Source organism: Cnephaeus nilssonii, assembly GCF_951640355.1.
Source record: "Cnephaeus nilssonii genome assembly, chromosome: 7".
Classification (NCBI taxonomy): Eukaryota; Metazoa; Chordata; class Mammalia; order Chiroptera; family Vespertilionidae; genus Cnephaeus; species Cnephaeus nilssonii.
Genome location: NC_137078.1, coordinates 72,342,662 through 72,360,381, shown reverse-complemented (window position 1 = coordinate 72,360,381; position 17,720 = coordinate 72,342,662). Strand labels below are relative to the sequence as shown.

The 17,720-nt window shown below is 54.4% G+C and overlaps 1 protein-coding gene across 1 annotated transcript; it reads right to left on the bottom strand.

Annotated features, from left to right (window-relative positions):
- Positions 1–649: 649 nt before the first annotated feature.
- CIMAP2 (ciliary microtubule associated protein 2) lies at positions 650–17,720 on the bottom strand. The gene is made up of 9 exons (XM_079778437.1): positions 17,671–17,720; positions 17,146–17,214; positions 16,761–16,889; positions 11,535–11,672; positions 11,242–11,385; positions 9,440–9,601; positions 8,336–8,461; positions 5,867–6,000; positions 650–1,245 (listed from the first exon to the last, which is right to left on the bottom strand). Exons 1-9 carry the CDS (start codon positions 17,677–17,679, stop codon positions 1,173–1,175), a joined length of 984 nt encoding a protein of 327 aa, XP_079634563.1. The 5' UTR covers positions 17,680–17,720; the 3' UTR covers positions 650–1,172.

The window sequence follows — 17,720 nt, the reverse complement described above, 5'->3', positions numbered from 1 at the left end:
CAGGATCATTAGGACAGTGGGCTCATGGGTGACTTTCTGTCCCATTTTTGAACTTCTCTCCTTATCACGATGTGAACTGGCGTGGGTGTTAATAGGACCTCCCATCCACAAGGTGGAGAGCAGACTGCAGGGGGGAGGGAAGAGTCCAGGTGAGGCGATGGGGGGAGGGGGTATCTTTTTTTAAAAATATACTAATTCTGAATCATTCTAAGCATGAGAATAGTTTTATTTCTCAAATTTTTTCTTTTCCCCCCTTTGTTTTATTTTTCCATCACCATTTATCCCCCCATACCGTCTTTCACCTCACCTTCCTCTCCCTCCCTGCAATCACCATACTGTTGTCCATATCCAAAGTTCTTTCTCTTTTTTATCTTTTTTTATTTGTCCTCACCTAAGGATACTTTTCCATTGATTTTTAGAGAGTGTGGAAGGGAGGGGGAGAGACAGAGAAACATCAATGGGTCACCTCCCTCAGCCCATGGACTGAAGGGTTGTGGATTCAATTCCAGTCAAGGGCATGTACACCAGTTGCAAGCTCAATTCCCGGCTGATGCCCCAACCACTGAGCCAACCCGGCTAGGGCAGGGGGAGGGTGGAGTACCTTTTTTAAGGCACCAGACCTGGTTGTCAGGAGCTCTGGGCTACAGTCCTGGCTTTGCCACCAGGTTGTGATCTAACAAATTTTGGCAAGTGAACCCTGTGAAGACGATTTCCTCACCTACAACATGGATGGAGACGGAATACTCCTGCTGGGGACCTAGAGCTGCCTTATGACACATGCCACACTCCCCCGCCTCTTGGATTTTAATGAACAGGGGGTCGAGGACTTTGGCTTTAGAATAGAAGGGGTCCCAAAAGTCTCCACCATACGTCACCCCTTCGGTCCATCTGCTGTCTGGCTCCCATGTTCATGTCACTGGCCAGTTTGAATTGTCAGGATAACTGAGCTCCCATATCAAAAGATGCCTGGCTCCAGATGTCCCAGCAGACACTGTGACCCCAGGTAGATGTCTCCGACACAAGTGATCCCATCACCACATCTCTCCCCTCTCCCAGGCATTCCCGGGAACTTTCTCTAAGACCCTCCATCCCACTTCCACCCGCCGGTCCCCAGATTTGTCCTCAGTCCTTTGGGCCCTCTGGTCACCGCAGGCTGTCCTTCACATGTGGCTTCAAGGAGTAGGATCCGAATTATAATCCACAGTTGTAAGGCACTTCCCCTTAGTGAAAGGTGTGATCCGTTCCCTTTAAAAAGAAAGAGGGAAAAAAGACAATGGAACTGGCCCCTTGGAAGGGAGTGGGCCCCCATCCCTGGAGGGTGCCCACAGGGATGAACCAGTACCTGCTGGTTGTGCTTCCCAGGAGATCCTACATTGGGTGAGGGGCCGACATTGACCTCCGGAGCTTTCCTATCAAAACAGCCTGTTTCTAAGGAGGAGATCCCTCTACTTTGCACTCAGTTCAGCTCATCAGAGCCCCCAACTTGCTTTGTCAGAACTTCAAATACAGAATCCTAGCACCTGAAAGATCATTTAGCCCAACCCATCAGCCCAGAAACATGCTCAAGTGTCTACCCCCACCAAAAATAAAGGAAGGAAGATAGATGAGAAAGAAGGCAGGAGGGAAGGGAGGGGAGGAAGGCAGGAGGGAAAGGAGGGAGAGAGGAAGGAAAGAAGAGTGGGCAAAATTATGGCCTTGCCTCGGAGCTAAGGCTCTGCCTTTCCCTGGCGCCATGCTGTCTCCATGGTAATCACCAGACTTCTGTGTTCAATAACAAATGTGTCGTGGGGGTTGCAGGAAGCAGGAAGTCTGTGCTGAACTTCCTAAGAGTCCCCATTTCCTGACTAAACTTCCACCATAGCAGTATGCACAAAGGCTCAGGAGGTAAAAGGAAGTGATCAGGTGAGGGCAGGTGGGATGAGGACATGAAGATGAGTCATGGTGAAGGCTGGCTTTGCCTTAGCCTGCCTGCTCTCATCCTCCAGAAAGTGGGGGAAAGTGTTCTTAATGAAGAGAGGTCTGGGTCCCATCTGCCCTCATCCTGCTTCTCACGCTGCCCTGGAACTGTAGAAAGGGGAGTGAGTGCCTTCTTCGGGAAGCTGGGAGCCACTCTGGGGCCGAACAGCTATCTGGTTCTCTTTTGCAATGTCCCAGGAGGCAGGATTTGCCCAGCAGCTAGTAAGTGCTCAACTAATTTTTGGAGACCATGCACGAATGCCATTGACTAGCAGCGACTTTAGGAAAACACTTTCTCCAAATTGATTTGTCTCAACTGAAAAACACTGAGAGTAATACCTACCTTTTAAAGTTACTATGTCCAGTTAAGACATAAAAAATCATTATACAGCCCAGCCGGCATGGCTCAGTGGTTGAGCGTCAACCTATGTATGAACCAAGAGGTCATGGTTCAATTCCTGGTCACGGCACATGCCTGGGTTGCCAGTAGGAGTGTGCAAAAGGCAGCCAATCAATGATTTTTTTCTCACAATTAATGTTTCTATCTCTCTCTCCCTCTTCTTTCCTCTCTGAAATCAATAAAAATATTCTTAAAAAGAGAAAGAAAATCACTATACATTATAAATATATTTCAATTATAATTATTATTACAAAGAATGGATATTTATTATTTCAATCTTAGATTTCTGGACAAGGAATATGGCTTTAGTTTAAAATGCTAAAAAGGTAGTATGCATATTGAAGTACTTAGGAGAAAGTATATTGATGTCTGCCATTTACTTTGAAATTTATCAAATTATAAGATGAGTAATAGAAGGATAGAAGAATGAGAATGGATGAATGATTAGTAGATTAATATGAATAGGTATATGTCATAAAGCAAGAAGAATAAAACATTAATGATATAATCTAAGTGGTAGGTATAGGAGCACATTGTAAAATCATTTCAATTTTACTGTATGTTTGAAAAAATTCATAATAAGATGTCAGGTAAAAAAAAATCTTAAGGAAAAATGAATTTCTCCCTAATTAAATGGGAGTTCCCAGGTGTTCCTTTCATGGAGCTACCAGACGCTGGGCCATTTCATCAATGAATGCACCGACTCGTCCTTTGACACACATCCACTGAGCTCCTCCTACGCATGCCAGAGAAGTTCTGTTCATTAGGCACCACAAGCATATGAACAAATATTACAATATAATGGGGACAGTGCTCCAACCAGGGAACTCACAAGAAGTTGAGAATGAAGAGACGCTATCTGGAAAAATCTCGGAAGCCTCGTGTTTAAGCACAGTTTCGGAGATGGATAGGAGTTTTCCAGAAACTGGGAGAAGGCTATTCCAAGAACAGATCACAGCGTGGCCAAAGGCTGAAGAGCAAGGGGGTAGTACAAAGCGAGGCCTGGCTGGAGCACAGAGAGCCCAGGTCCACACAGCCAGCCACAGGTGGCCAGCCGGAGCAGAGAGACCTGGCTATGCGAGCCAGAAAGGTGAGCGGGTGGAAAACCTGGTCCATAGGGTCAGTCAGCCAAATGTATCAGCACCGACAGACACAGCTCTAAGGAAGGACAAACAAAAGGCGGCCTTTCCCAGGCAGGAGGGAAATCCCAGGCTGCCGAGCGAGGCACGGTTTGGCAGGGAGGAGGAGGTGAGGCTTGGGCGTGCGGGGTGAGAAAGATTAGCTGTAAGGACGCATTCCAGAAGGTGACTTCGCAACTCCCACACATGCCCTCCCTTGCCGGACTGAAGACAGCAATTGTTCAAAGACATGTTGTGTCCTGCCAACCCACAGCCTCCCCCGAACGGGCCGAGGAGGAGAGAGGCTGAAGCACAGGGCGGAGTCAGAGCCGGCTCCTCGTCGCTGCCCTACCTCCGTTGGGCTGCAGGACCCTGGGCTTTCCCATCACCCACCCCTCCGAGCCTCACTCACTCATGTGCAAATGGGGAAGGTAGCACTGCCCTCGCCCTTGCCTTTCCTCGGCAGCTGCACAGCCCGTGGCTGTCTGCGCTCTCGCCCACAGCTGTGCACCCTGGACTGCGATTGCCGCCCTGGAGCCAAGGCAGGGATGCGCAACAGCATGACCCTGAGGAGCTGTGAGGAGCCAGTGAGAGCGCCTCCAACATCCAGTCCCCATTTGTTTTTGTTATTTCTGTGCTCCTGCTTTGTTATTTATTTATTTATTACTTATTTTTACAAATCGAGTGAAAGAAAAACACTTGGAGGAAGTGGAGACAATGCAGAGTAAAAGGAAACCTACGGAAAACTCATTATCCTTAGATGAAAGGACATGCTGCATGCATGACACAGAGCAGGGTGCTATTAAAGAGAAAGGAATGCCCTGACTGGTTTGGCTCAGTGGATAGAGTGTCGGCCTGCGGACTCAAGGGTCCCAGGTTCGATTCCGGTCAAGGGCATGTACCTTGGTTGCAGGCACATCCCCAGTAGGGGGTGTGCAGGAGGCAGCAGATCGATGTTTCTCTCTCATCGATGTTCAATGACATGTTGTGTCCTGCCAACCCACAGCCTCCCCCCGAACGGGCCGAGGAGGAGAGAGGCTGAAGCACAGGGCGGAGTCAGAGGGTTCGCGGGTTCCATTCCTGGTCAAGGGCACATGGCCAGGGCGCCTGTGGGAGGCAACCGATCTATGTCTCTCTCTCACGTCAATGTTTCTCTGTCTGTCTGTTTCTCTCTCTTTCACTCTCCCCCTTCCTCCCTCCCTCCTTCCCACTCTCCCTAAAAATCAGTGGAAAAAATATCCTCTGGTGAGGATTTAAAAAAACACACACATAAGAGCTCTTGGAAATGAAAAAAGAAGACAACACATAAAAGGGTAATAGTAAGGAAGAAAGATAAGGACAAAGAAAATTTACCAGAAAGTGGGACAGAAAAGGTAGATAAGGTAAATAAAGGGGGAAAAGACAAGAAAATTACAGCGTCAAACCATTCATCTGAAAGAGAAGACGGAGAGGGGGAAATCGTCAAAGACAAAAACATCAAACTTTTCCCAGAATAGAAGGTCCTGAGTTTTCAGAAGGAAAGAACCCACGAAGTACCCAAAGCAATAAATGAAAATAGACTCACACGAAGACCCATGGCCATGAAATTTCAGAACACGAGGGACAAAGAGAAGATCCTAAAAGGGTCCAGAGAGGAAGATGCAGGCTGCATACAAAGGACAGAAAACCGGAATGGCACCAGAATTCTCAACAACCGCACTTGAAACTCAAAGCCTTCAAAATTCCAAGGGAAGATTATTTCCAACCTAAAAGTTTATATCCAATCAAAGTATCAATCAGTATTCTCAGGTAAGGAATATATATTTTTTTTCTGGAATGCAGTCTATCAAAAATGTTACCTCCCATTCCTTTTTCTGAGGAAGCCACCAAAACAAGGAAGACACAGGACTACCTTGATACAAATAAACAATTAAAAGCTGGTTTTCCCTGAGCAGTCCTGGTCCTCACACCCTCCCCGGGATTTCCAACAACAGAACGATCAACGCTAAAGTGCATGCTTCGTATTTTCACATTCCTGAAACTAAGAACATACTGTCACCGATGGCCTCTTAGGTCAATAAAATGCTAACACTTGCAAGCCGTTTCACAGCTAGCTCTGGTTTTCAAGCGCTTTTTCTTTTGGTTTCACAACAGCATCCTGAAACGAGTTTCACCAACACCAGTCCTCTGCCCATCTGACAGCTAAGGAAAATGAGGCTCAGAGAGGTTAAGCGACATGCCCCACCTCACACAGCCAGTAACCGGCAGGGCCGGGATCTGAACTCTCTCCACGGCCACAGCTGTTTGGCAGGCTCTGGGGGCAGCAGCCGTGTTCCCTTGGGAAAGGAGCACAAGTTGGGGGACGGCCCTGCCCACCCTAGAGTGAGCTCTGCTGGAGCTCCAGGGCACTCACTGCAGGAACTTGTCCCGGGCCGGGTTTGAGGGATAGCGCTTGGCTCCGCCCATGAACAGGGACCGGTATCGCTGCCGCTGGTCCTTGGTCTCCAGCAGCCAGGTGTTGAGGTAGTAGCCCACACCTACGGGGTTCTGCACAGGGAGAGAGGCAGGCTGTGAGCAGGTGGACGCCTCGCCTGGAGACTTGATCTCAGGCCTCCTCCCTCCCCAGGCTCCTCCCTACTGTCTTTATTATGGAATGACTTGTGTCCCCAAAAAAGATGTGGAAGCCTTAACCCCCAACCCCTCAGAGTGTGACCTTAGTTGCAGATGCAATTAGTTAAGATGAAGTTGCACTGGAGTAGGGTGGGCTCTTAACCCAACGTGACAGGGTCCGTATAGAAGAAGAGATGGGGCGGGGGGAGGGAAGAGGGAGAGGGAAGATGGCCACATAGCACAGACATTGGGGGATACATTTCCATGGAAGCCCAAGGATTGCTGGCCACCACAGGTGAGGAAGAGGAAGGATTCCCACAGCAGGTCTCAGAGGGAGCACAGCCCTGCTAACACCTGGATTTCAGACCTCCGGCCTCCAGATCTGTGAGAGGATAAATCCCTGTTGTTTTCAGCCACCTAGTTTGTGGTACTTTGCTATGGCAGCCCTAGGAAATGAATGTGCCAGCCCACCCAGAACCTGGGCCGGCCGTGGATACAAGACAGAGGTTCAGAGCGGAGATCAGCCTGCCCCGGGGGACCAGTGAGGGCCGAGCAGCCTCAGGACAGGGACCCGCCATCCACAGAGAACGGCTCCAGGGTGAGCTGGGAGACGCTGGGAACCAAACCCTCGTCCAGTGTGAAGCTGAACTTGCTGCCAACGAGAGAAAGGCCTGTCTCGTGGGGGAGCAGGCTCCCAGCCAGATGTGTGGGCAGGCGCAGCCTCTGGAACCCGGGCCTCACTTCGGCCCCTCCCACTTCGGCCAGCCCTGTGGCAGCAGCATGGTCATTTGGCTCTTTTTTTTTTTTAATATATTTTATTGATTTTTTACAGAGAGGAAGAGAGAGGGATAGAGAGTTAGAAACATCGATGAGAGAGAAACATAGATCAGCTGCCTCTTGCACACCCCCTACTGGGGATGTGCCCGCAACCAAGGTACATGCCCTTGACCGGAATCGAACCTGGGACCCTTCAGTCCGCAGGCCGACGCTCTATCCACTGAGCCAAACCGGTTTCGGCTGTTTGGCTCTTTTCTAAACATCTTATTTGGGGTGTCCGAGGGAAGACCCTCCTCCCTGCAGGAGATGCAGGCTGGCGGTGAGAAAAGGAAGGAGGAGGGGAACTGACCAGCTGGTCCTCATGAGCAGCAGGAAGGGCGGGTGGTGTCGGAGGTGGGAGGTGGGAGGTGGGAGGTGAGGAGGTGGGAGGTGGGAGGTGGGAGGTGGGAGGTGAGGAGGTGGGAGGTGGGGAGGTGAGGAGGTGGGAGGTGGGGAGGTGAGGAGGTGGGAGGTGGGGAGGTGGGGAGGTGAGGAGGTGAGGAGGTGGGGAGGTGGGGAGGTGGGAGGTGGGAGGTGAGGAGGTGGGATGGCTGGCATGCCGCTGTCCTCGGGAGTGGAGCTCAGGTGCGGGGTGGGATGAGGCAATGGGAGCGTAATGAGAAGACAAGTGAGTTACAAGCAAGATGTTCCCAGGGAAACCAGGAGAGGCCTTAAAAATATACAGCTGTTCGGCCCGGCCGGCATGACTCAGTGGTTGAACATCGACCTATGAACCAGGAGATCACGGTTTGATTCCGGTCAGGACACATGCCCGGGATGCAGGCTCAATCCCCATTAGGGGGCACGCAGAAGGCAGACAGTCAATGATTCTCATCATCGATGTTTCTCTCTCTCTGAAATCAATAAAAATATATTTTTTTAAGAACACACCTGTTCAAAACCAGGCACAGCTAACCTGTGCTACTGGAAGTCAGGACAGGGGAAGATTACATCACACATGGGGTTGGCTGCCTTTGGGGAGGGGGGAGATGGGAAAAGGGGGGACACTGGAGTCCTTGCTCATCCAGGGAGGAGAAACAGGCCAACTCCACCAGTTGCCCCTGAGGCCTCAAGACAAATACAAAGAGAAGGGAGGGAGCGCTCCCCTGAGAAAAGAAGAGAATGAGACAGTTCTGGGTGATGTCCCTTAGCGCAGTGGTTCTCAAAGTGTGGTCCCTGGGGCAGCATCATCGGAAGTGGAAATTCCCAGGCCCCGCCCCAGGCTCTGAATCAGGTGCTCTGGTGTGGGGCCCAGCAATCGGTGTTTTAACAAGCCCTCTACGGGGATGCTAATGCCCGCTCAAGTTTGAAAGCGGAGGTCTTAGAGAAATATGATAGTGGGAGTGGGTGTTAGTCCCTGGGGGAGAGAAGGTGGGGAACAGGCCTCACTCAGAGTATCAATTCCCAGGGGGGCAGGGGGTTTGGGGCTGCTCGTCGCCCCCACAGACCCACTCACCCAGCTCCCCATAAGCATCTGGTTGGTCCTTCCGCTCCCCCGCTTGGAGGACAGCAGGAATGGTGGCTGGCTGCCACGTTTGCATTCCTTCTCTGGAGGAAGCCACATACCGGGCCCAGACGTGGCCTAGGGGTAAGGGGTAGAAGTGGTCAGCCTGGGGCCAGGGCAGGTGAGGGCGCCCGATAGCCCTGGGCCTTGAGCCAAGGACAGTGGGAAGCCAGCCACCTCCCAAGTCACCAGGAGCCCACCTCCCAGGGTGAAGGGCCCTATGGCGCCCTCATAAATCCATGCCTCCCATACTAACCCCCACGCTCTAGCCTGACACCTCTTTCCAGGTTCCCAGGGTCCTCCAGGCCTGGGAGGGTCCAGAGAGATGACAGACCCCAGCCTGGGAGCAGAAGCCTCCAGACTCGGGAGCTCGATGGGTTGGGTCCGACTGCCTGGGCAAGCCCTTCCTATCTCTGGGGCTCCGTTTCCTTTTGGGAAATGCAAATGGAAACCCCTCCATGGGTGGAGATGCTGGAAGGGGCCCGGCCCAGAGCAGGCATTCGGGAAATGCCCGTACCCTTTTCCCTTCCCCACACCCTGCTGGGGAGGGGGTGCCCAGCTAAAGTCGGGGGCCTACTCAGATGACAGGCTGTCACCCCACAGAGGGGGGCCCAAGACTCCCTCAGCGGGAACAGGCATGCAGTCCTGGTCAGGGCGGAGCCCTTGTTTGCACTCTGCCCTGCCCCAGTGTCCCCCCTTGTTTTCTCTCCAGGGGCGGGCGGGGGGGGGGGCGAGTAGGGTGCAGATCAATGCCGACCGGGCACTTTCTCGGACCAGGCTCCACGCTATGGGCTCCAGTCCTTAACCTCATTTAATGCTCACAGCCACCTGGCACGCTCCTGGTTAGATCAAGGTGCAAACCAAGGCTCCGAGAGGAGAGGGACTCACCCAGCGTGACTGGGAAGTGCAAGACCAGGACTGGGAACCAGATGGGTCTGACACGAGGCTGAGCTCTCCCCCCGAACCCCTGAAATAGCCACTGCACTGGACCCTGGCCCTCAGGAGTACTTTCCAAGAGAGGAAGGAAGGAAGGGGGCGGGGCGGGGGGGGACTGACTAGTTTTCGGGGACACTGGCTGAGGGTGCTCCAGTAAATCCTCTCTGAAGGGGTTGTTGGGTTGCGGGAAAGTTTGGAAAACTCCCCACGCTTCTTATTGCAAGGAGAGTTAAGTTCTTCCACGAAGCTCTTGACACTCATCAGCTCACTGGGCTTTTTTTTCTGAGAAACAGAGAGGAGGGAAAGGTTATCTGTTAAGCCAGGGGAATCAAGGGTCCCCCCTCTGGACCCTCCCCGGCAATCGGAGAAAAGCAAGTGGCCACCCAATGAGGCACCACTCCCCACCCACTGCAGCCAGGACACCCTGCGGCCAGGCCCGCGGCGGGTGAGGCAGCCCCAGCTGGGCGGATCAGTCGGACAGTCTCTAGCACCCCCACCCACAGGCCCACTTTGAGGGTATCCATTCCTTCTTTCTTTCACTTGTTTCATGAACATTTACTGAGTCTCATGGGGGAACATAGGACGTTTGGGCAGAGAACTACTCTGTGTGATACGATACTGGTGGGTACATGTCATCATCATACATTTGTCCAAACGCACAGAATGTACGCCACCAAGAAGCTAATGTCAGCTGTGGACTTTGGGCCATGATGTGTCAATGCAGGCTCATCCTATCTAATAAAAGGCTAATATGCAAATCAACCGAATGGCAGAAGAACTGGTCGCTATGACGTGCACTGACCACCAGGGGGCAGACGCTCAATGCAGGACTGCTGGCATCAGGTGGCTCAGTTCAATGGCCGTTTACCAACTGACCCAAAAGTATTCCACATATCCCCACGCACCCTCTTCCCGGCATCCGGTGCCCGTTACACAGCACTCACCACCGGCTAACACGCTATCTTGTTTTTCACTCGTGACTATGTCTCCATTTCCATTAGCATGTAACTGCCAAAGGGGCAGGTGTGCCCTGCACCTAGACATTACCTGGCCTAAACGTCCACACAGAGCGACGTGGAGACAAAAAAAAATAGGTAATTACACAAATACTGGAGTCCAGTTGCTATGAGCATGAAGAAAGCAAAGCACAGGGTGCGATGGATCACACAACAGGCACTTGATGGGTACAGGAAAGGGAGGCTCAAGCTAAAATTATTTTTTAATGCATTTTTATTGATTTCAGAGAGAAAGGGAGAGAGAGAGAGAGAGAGAGAGAGAGAGAGAGAGAGAGAGAGAGAGAGAAACATCAATGATAAGAGAGAATCATTGATCAGCTTCCTCCTGCATGCCCCCTACTGGGGATCGAGCCACCCTGACCAGGAATCGAACCCTGACCTCCTGGTTCATGGGTCGACACTCAACCACTGAGCCACACTGGCCAGGCTCGAGCTAAAATTATGCCTCAGTTTCCCCTCCCAGCCCTCCGGTTCTCTGCCTAGTTAACTGTGCCACTAACCCAGCCAGCTTAGCTGGGTCTGCGATGCCCAGAAAGTAAGTGTGTCCAGAACAGCAGCACCCAGACCTGAGCTGTCCGAGTCCCTGCAGGCTTTGTGGCCAGTCTCCCATCCACGGCCTTGTGGCCATCTGCACAGCTTCTGTAACTCATGCCAGTGCAGAGGAGAGAGGACTGGCAGTGAAGTCAGACAGACGTGCGGGGGTTCAAATCCCAGGTCTGCACCTTATGAGTGGGGTGGCCAGCCTCGGTTCCCTCATCTAACACAGGGAGCCATATCTCGCCCTGCTGCGAGGGTGAAGTGAGCAGGATGTGGGAAGGGCATGGTGCCCGGCACACGGTGGTGCTCCGGGTGGTAGTGAGGCCTGTTATCCTGCCGGGGAGATCACCCCCACATGAGGATACACACCTGCACCGAGAAATGTCCGTAAGGCTGGGGCTTGCTGCGATCGCCGGAGAAAGTGTCATAGGGGCCGCGGGTGCCCATGGCGCGTTCCACGAATGCCTCGATGCCACTTTTGAAGGAGTAGGTGCATGGTGCCAGGCCGCTGCCCTGGAACAGAGCACAGATGCCAGCTCTGTGGAGGGCTGCCGGAGCAGGCCCCTCGCCTCTGGGGGGTCTCGGGTTCCCCATCTGCTCTGGGAGTCTGCTCCCAGGACTATGCAGGCAGGCGGCCAGGCTTGGCCAGGGGAGGAGGCTACCTCGTGACCCAAGGGGTGCGGCTTGTTGGTCATCCGGCACATGAGGCCCTCGGAGTGGGAGCGGTTCCAGGCCTTCTCCTCCAGCTTTGTGTAGGGGTTGCCCTTCTCTCCATAATTTCCAGGGCCTGGATAGTAGTTCTGCGGGGAAACGGGAGACATGAGCCCATCAGTCCCACTCTCGGTGCTAAGCGCACCTGAGGAAGCGATGCCCCCAAGAGGGGGGCAGGATTTTCAGGGACCCTGGGTGCCAACCGCCCCCCAACACACAGCACTGTTGACCTAGGAGCCTCCACCACCGATCGGACCTTCAGTTCCACATTCAGACTCTTCACCAGGGCCCTGCTGCCTCTCAGCTCATCTTTTGCTGCTCCTTTCTGACATCCCCACTTCGGCCTAAGCGGGTCTCTGCTGGTCCCCAAACACATGCCATTCTGCCAACCTCCTTACCTGTGCTTACTTGTGCTGTGACTGCCACCCGGAATGCCCTGCCTGCCTTCTTTGCCTCGGAAAATTATTCTAATCCTGCAGAGCCAACTCAAATGTCCTCTCTCAGAAATGAAGCCTTCCTTCCCCCGTCAGCCCAGACAGTCGCTTGCTTTGGCGGTCTCAGAAATTCCATCTGTTACATCCATGGCACAGCCCTGCATTGCATGAATGAGTTTCATACTGTGCGGTGACCTGGATGGATCTGGAGTCCTGGGTTCGAATCCTGCCTCTGCTGTTTTCCTAGCTGAGTGAATCCCTAAATAGCCACCGCACTGTACCCTGTTGGGCAGACCATTTAATCGGTCTGAGCCTCATGGTCCACCTTTGTAACGTGGGAATAGTAATACCTTCTTCCAGGGTGATGAGGATAAAATGTTCAAATGTCCATAAAGCGTCCTGCACGGTGCCCAGCACATAGTGAGCACTGACGCATGGTAAGTCAGATGGGGTGGCTGTGGTGAGGGGGTGAGAGGAGGTAAGAGAGGCTGGAATGACCACCTGGGACCTTGACTGCCAAGGTCAGAAATAGTCTTTCGGCCGGCTGGTGTGGCTCAGTGGTTGAGTGTTGACCCATGCACCAAGAGGTCACGGGCTCGATCCCCAGCAGGTGTGCAGGAGGCAGCCAATCAATGTTGATGTTTCCCTCTCATCGATGTTTCTATCTCTCTCCCCCTCTCCCTTCCTCTATAGCTAAAATCAATAAAAACATATACATATATTTTAAAATAAATATGTTCTTTGTAGGTGGAATGAGAAGAGCCACCCTGCAGTGTATTCCGGTGGGTGGGTGGAGGTCCTTGACCAGAGACCCAGAGGGATGTTTGTTGCTGTTCTGCATCTTTTAGCCACCAGGGGTCACCACTGCTCCATGATGGCTCAGCCCTTCCCACCTCTGGTCCCTAGAAGCCCTGGGGAAGCAGCCAGACCAGGCAGCCAGGCAGGAGGAGAGGACCGGAGCTCTGCTGGGAGTCAGGCCTGTGAAGGCACCTGAATTGTTGCCCTCGGAGGAACACGACTCAGCGTTGCCCCTCCCAGGCCTGGGTTTCCGGTGTGCTCAGGAGGAAAGCCCCACGGCGGGAAGCTGGGTCCCTGCACCATGTGGTAGGTGTTCACAAGCCTAACATCTTGGTCCTGGAGGCAACCGCTGAGATCAAATCAGTGCCGTCTGCAATTGCAGATGGGGAAACCGAGTCGCAGAGAGGCAAACCTGGGTCCAAGGTCCCTCCTCCAGAAAGAGGCAGTGCAAGGGTCCCAACTCCAAAACCCACCATCTTTCTGAGACTCTACTGTTTGCCAGGCACCGTGTCGGCACTGCGGCGGGAGGGCAGTGAGCCACAGCGTGCCGGGACCTTCAAGGCGACCCACAGTCCTAAAAGGATGAGGTGGCCGCGGCCTCTGCAGCCCAGTGCGGGCACTCTGTGGCAGAGCCTCACCCTTCCCTCAGACTTTCAGGTCCAGAGGGGTGTGTGGGAACAGAGGAACTGGCACTTATAAGATTGTTTCAGCCCTGACTGGTGTGGCTCAGTGGCTAGAGCATAGGCCTGTGGACTGAAGGGTCCCGGGTTCCAGTCTGGTCTAGGACATGTACCTCAGTTGCAGGCTCCATCCCTGGCCCTGATCGGGGCACATGCGGGAGGCAACCAATCCTCAGTGGGGCCTGAGGCTCACTGAGACCTGATTCTGAGGTGTGAGGCGCTGAGGAAGGTGCTGGCAATGTAGGAGACCAGGGAACCCATCAGGGGCTGCCCCTGGGTGGGGTGGGGCAGTGGTCTGGGCCAGGCCAGAGGCAGCAAGGCTGGGAGGAGGAGGACAGGAGACGAGAGCACAGACCCCAGTGACTACAGAGGACAGGGGTCTGGGTCCCGGCTCTGGCAGCGGGGTGGAACCGTTCCCTGGAAGAGCAGGCCTGGGGGAGATGTTGACATGTGATGGGGGATGGTGGGTGGTGCAGAGTCTGAGGTGCCTGAGGGAGCCTGGGGTGGGGATCTGGAGCCATCTGCATGGAGCCGGGCTGAGGGAGAGAGATCACCCCGAAGTGGGGAGGTATGGGGAAGAGGAGCCACGGAGGGCGGCTGGCGGAGGAACTCCAGGGCTGCAGAGCCCAGTGTCCCCAGAGCCACGAGCGGGGAGAATGCAGAGGGAAGGGTGGTGGCAGCTCCCAGTGCCAGTGGGGGGTGGGGCTCAGAAACCAGAGGAGAAGGCATGGCCTTTGCAGGGTTCAACAGCCCCATCCTCTGGGGGACTGGGGGAGGAGTCATGGGACCCCAAATCAGGCCCCTCAGCTTTGGCAGGTGGTGTTGATGGACCTACAGAGGTGGGGGGACAACATGGGGACCAGAGACAGGGGAGGCCATCAGGTTCCCAGCCCAGGTCTCACAGCAAGGCGATGACTGAGGAAAGCAGGCCCCGGACGTGAGCTCCCCGCTGCCTTCACCCACCAGGGCAGTGACAGACACCTCCTTGAACTTATTGTCCAAGGCTGAGCCTAGGAGAGAACTCTGGGAAAGCCTGCAGGGCCTGGCCAAGGTGCCTGCAGGGGCAGATGTGGGGACCAGAGGGGAGGAGACAGCTGGAAGGGAGGGACACGCCATGGCATTGTCACTCTGTTTGGCCAACACTCCCAGGTGCCCTAGAGCTTGGGACTGGGGGCACAGGAAGGAAACACACAGTATCGGATGCGCTCCCCAACTCCTCCGCCCTCAGCTGGGCTGGGCTCTGACATTAGACCCTGTCCTCCACAGTGACTTAGGGACAAAATCCAAGGGAGCCACGCCGATGGGCACAGCGCAGCGGTTACGCGTGGACACCTGAATTCAAACCCTGCTTCTGTCACTTAGTAGCTCTGTGGCCTTGGGCGGTTACTGAAACCCTCTGGACGCCAGTTTTCTCATCTAGAAAGTGGAGATGATGACAGTGACTACTTCATAGGGTTGTTGTGAAGATTAAATTAATTACTACGCTGAAGTGCTTAGGACAGTGCCTGGCCTGGGTAAGTGTTGTGTTAAGTGTCAGCTATTACTCCCTTAGATTTGAAGCTAGTGACTCACTTTTAAATGCCTGCAGGCAACCCCTCTCTATGTTGCAGTTACAGCATCTAAACCTGAAGATGCAGGTACCTGTCCCCTGAGCAAGGCAAGGAGTCATTTCCAGGCCGCAGAGAAGGCTTCCCAGTGACGAGGTGTGGGGGAAAGGCCCTGGATGTAGGGTTGGACATTCCTGGCTTGCAGCTGTGCAGCCTGAGGCAAGTTGCTTACCCTCTCTGGGCCTCCAGGGCCTTATTAGGAGTGAATGTAAAAAATGAGCATGTTGTGGAGCACCTGGTACTTAGGAGGCAGGCATGCACAGAGTCCACAGATACTTCTTGTGTGCCTACTATGTGCCAGGAACCGCTAGGACCTGGGAATCTGCAGCAGCTAGGCAGATGTGGTCCACCCTCAGGGGCTGATTCCAGTGGGGAGAGGGGGAGACTAAACACACGATCACAATAGGGGTGCTTAGGAAAGAGAGATGTCACCTAGCGGGGGCTCAGGTCAGACCTTGGAGCTGAGCGCTGAGGGATGAGTAGGGAAGGCGAGGCACTCAGCAAACCAAGTACTCACCCAGTATAGAGTGACTCCTGTCTTCTCTCTCATGACCTTACTGAGCTTGAACCCCATTCAGTGTCTCACACACACACACACACACACACACACACACACACACAGACGTGGGATGTTCATCCTGGCCCACAGTGATACCACTGTGGCCCTCCTGCCCGCCCCCTCCCATGGCCATCACCTCCCATGGCCATCACCTCCCATGGCCATCACCTCTCATGGCATCACCTCCCATCTGGACCACTGCAGCCTCCAGCCTTCACCTCCACAAGCGGGGTGTACCTCTGAACATATCAGCCAGGCCCTTCCCAACAAAACCCTCCTCTGTCCTCACACAGCCCTTGGAATCGAACCAGAAGCCCCACGTTGCTGCAAGGTCCTGCTGGCCGGCCCTCGGTGCTCTGCTCTCTCTCCTCCTCTGTCCTTGCCCGCTCTCTCCGGCCACACTGGCCTCCTGCCGGCTGGTCTAACTCAGGGCCTTAGCCTTCGCTGGTCCCGCTCGCCCAGAGTGCTCTCTCGCAGATACCATGAATCTCAGTTGCTCACATCCTGCAGGTTTTGCTCAGATGTCACCTCCTCCCAGAGCCCATGCCCAGCCACTCTATAAATTACACTTCCATCACTCTCTATCCCTCCCGTCTCAGGCTTCCTCATAAGCCTGATGGTGTATGACTTGCTTCTTTATGCTGCTGTTTCTAGCTCTAGGACACCAGCTCCAGGGCAGCAGGAATCTTGTCTTCGTCACTGCTGGGTCCCCAGGACCAACAACGGTGCATGGCATTTAGAGGGTGCCCCATCATTACTGGCTGGACATATAGACGAATGAGTTTGTTGAGCACCTAATGTATGCCGGGCTCTGTGTGTGTGTGTGGGGGGGGGGGGGGGGCTCAGAGATGAACCAGACCCATCCCTGGCAGCAGGGAACTTCCGGTCTAGTTGGGGGACAGACACAGGGCCATACACCAGCCAGTGGCCTTGAGGCTGTGGCCCTGGAAAACTGAGGGCTGTGGGGACCCAAAGGGGAGCCGGGCCAAGCCTGGGGAGGAAATGGGACAAGAGGGCCGCTTCCAGCACCACCCAGGCACCCTGCTCTGAAAGGAGCAGAGGGTGGCAGGGCGCCCAGTCCTTCCAGGAGGACACCTACCCCGATGAGTCCTCGGAAGCGAAGCTCCCCGGAGCTGAGCAGCCCCCGGTTGCTGCACGGTTTCTGCTGCAGCTGTTCCAAGAAGTCTTTGAAGTTGTAGGAGCCAGGCCCGAGCTTGTCCTTCTGCCCCTTCAAGAAAAGAGAGACGGTGAACACCTTGAACTTGGGGGTGTCCACACGGAAGGAGCCCGGGGAGATGATGGTGGTCCTTAAAGGACGCGCTCTCCTGGGCCTGGGAGGACGCTGAGGCCTCCACTGGAGGGGGGAGCAGCGCGGCCCAGGGACCTCACCTGCAGCCGCTTCTCTCTCGTGATGGTCTGGAACTAGAAGTGGGGCAGCTGGGGCAGCCGATGGCTTTCTGGGCCTTGGCCCAGCCCGTACCCACCTCCTTCTTGACCTTTTTCTTGCCGAAGCAGGTCTCCTTGAAGCCATAGGTCCCAGGTCCTAAGTAGGACTGAGTCAGAGCACAGTCAGAGCTGGGACAGCCACACCCACCCAGTCCACCCACAGCAAGTCCTCACGAAGTTGCACCCTGACCTGGGCGTGACCTGCGCCTCTCGGCCCCACCCCCAGCACCTAGCCTGGCACTGAGGGGCCTGGTACTCAAGGAACCAACATGAATTCCTCTGTCATTGGCCTCCTCACACTTCGGGGAGGAGGAGTAACTCATTCACAGCCCACAGCCCGCCAGTGCAAGAGGTGGGGCTGGAACCCAGGTCTCTGTGGCCCCCACCCACGCTGTTTTCACTCCAGTCCTGCCCGGGCTCTAACCAAGCTCTGTGCTGAGGCCAAAGGGCGTGGAGAGGTGTAAGGCTTATCCCTAGATGGCTCAGCTCAGCTACCACGGTGGGGGGTTCAGAGGGCAGAGGCCAGCCCACGTGGGAGGGTCAGCAAAGCTGGGGAGACTCACGTAGTCCATGGAACGAAGTGGGGCCTTCCTGAAGGTTCACAGCTGCTTCT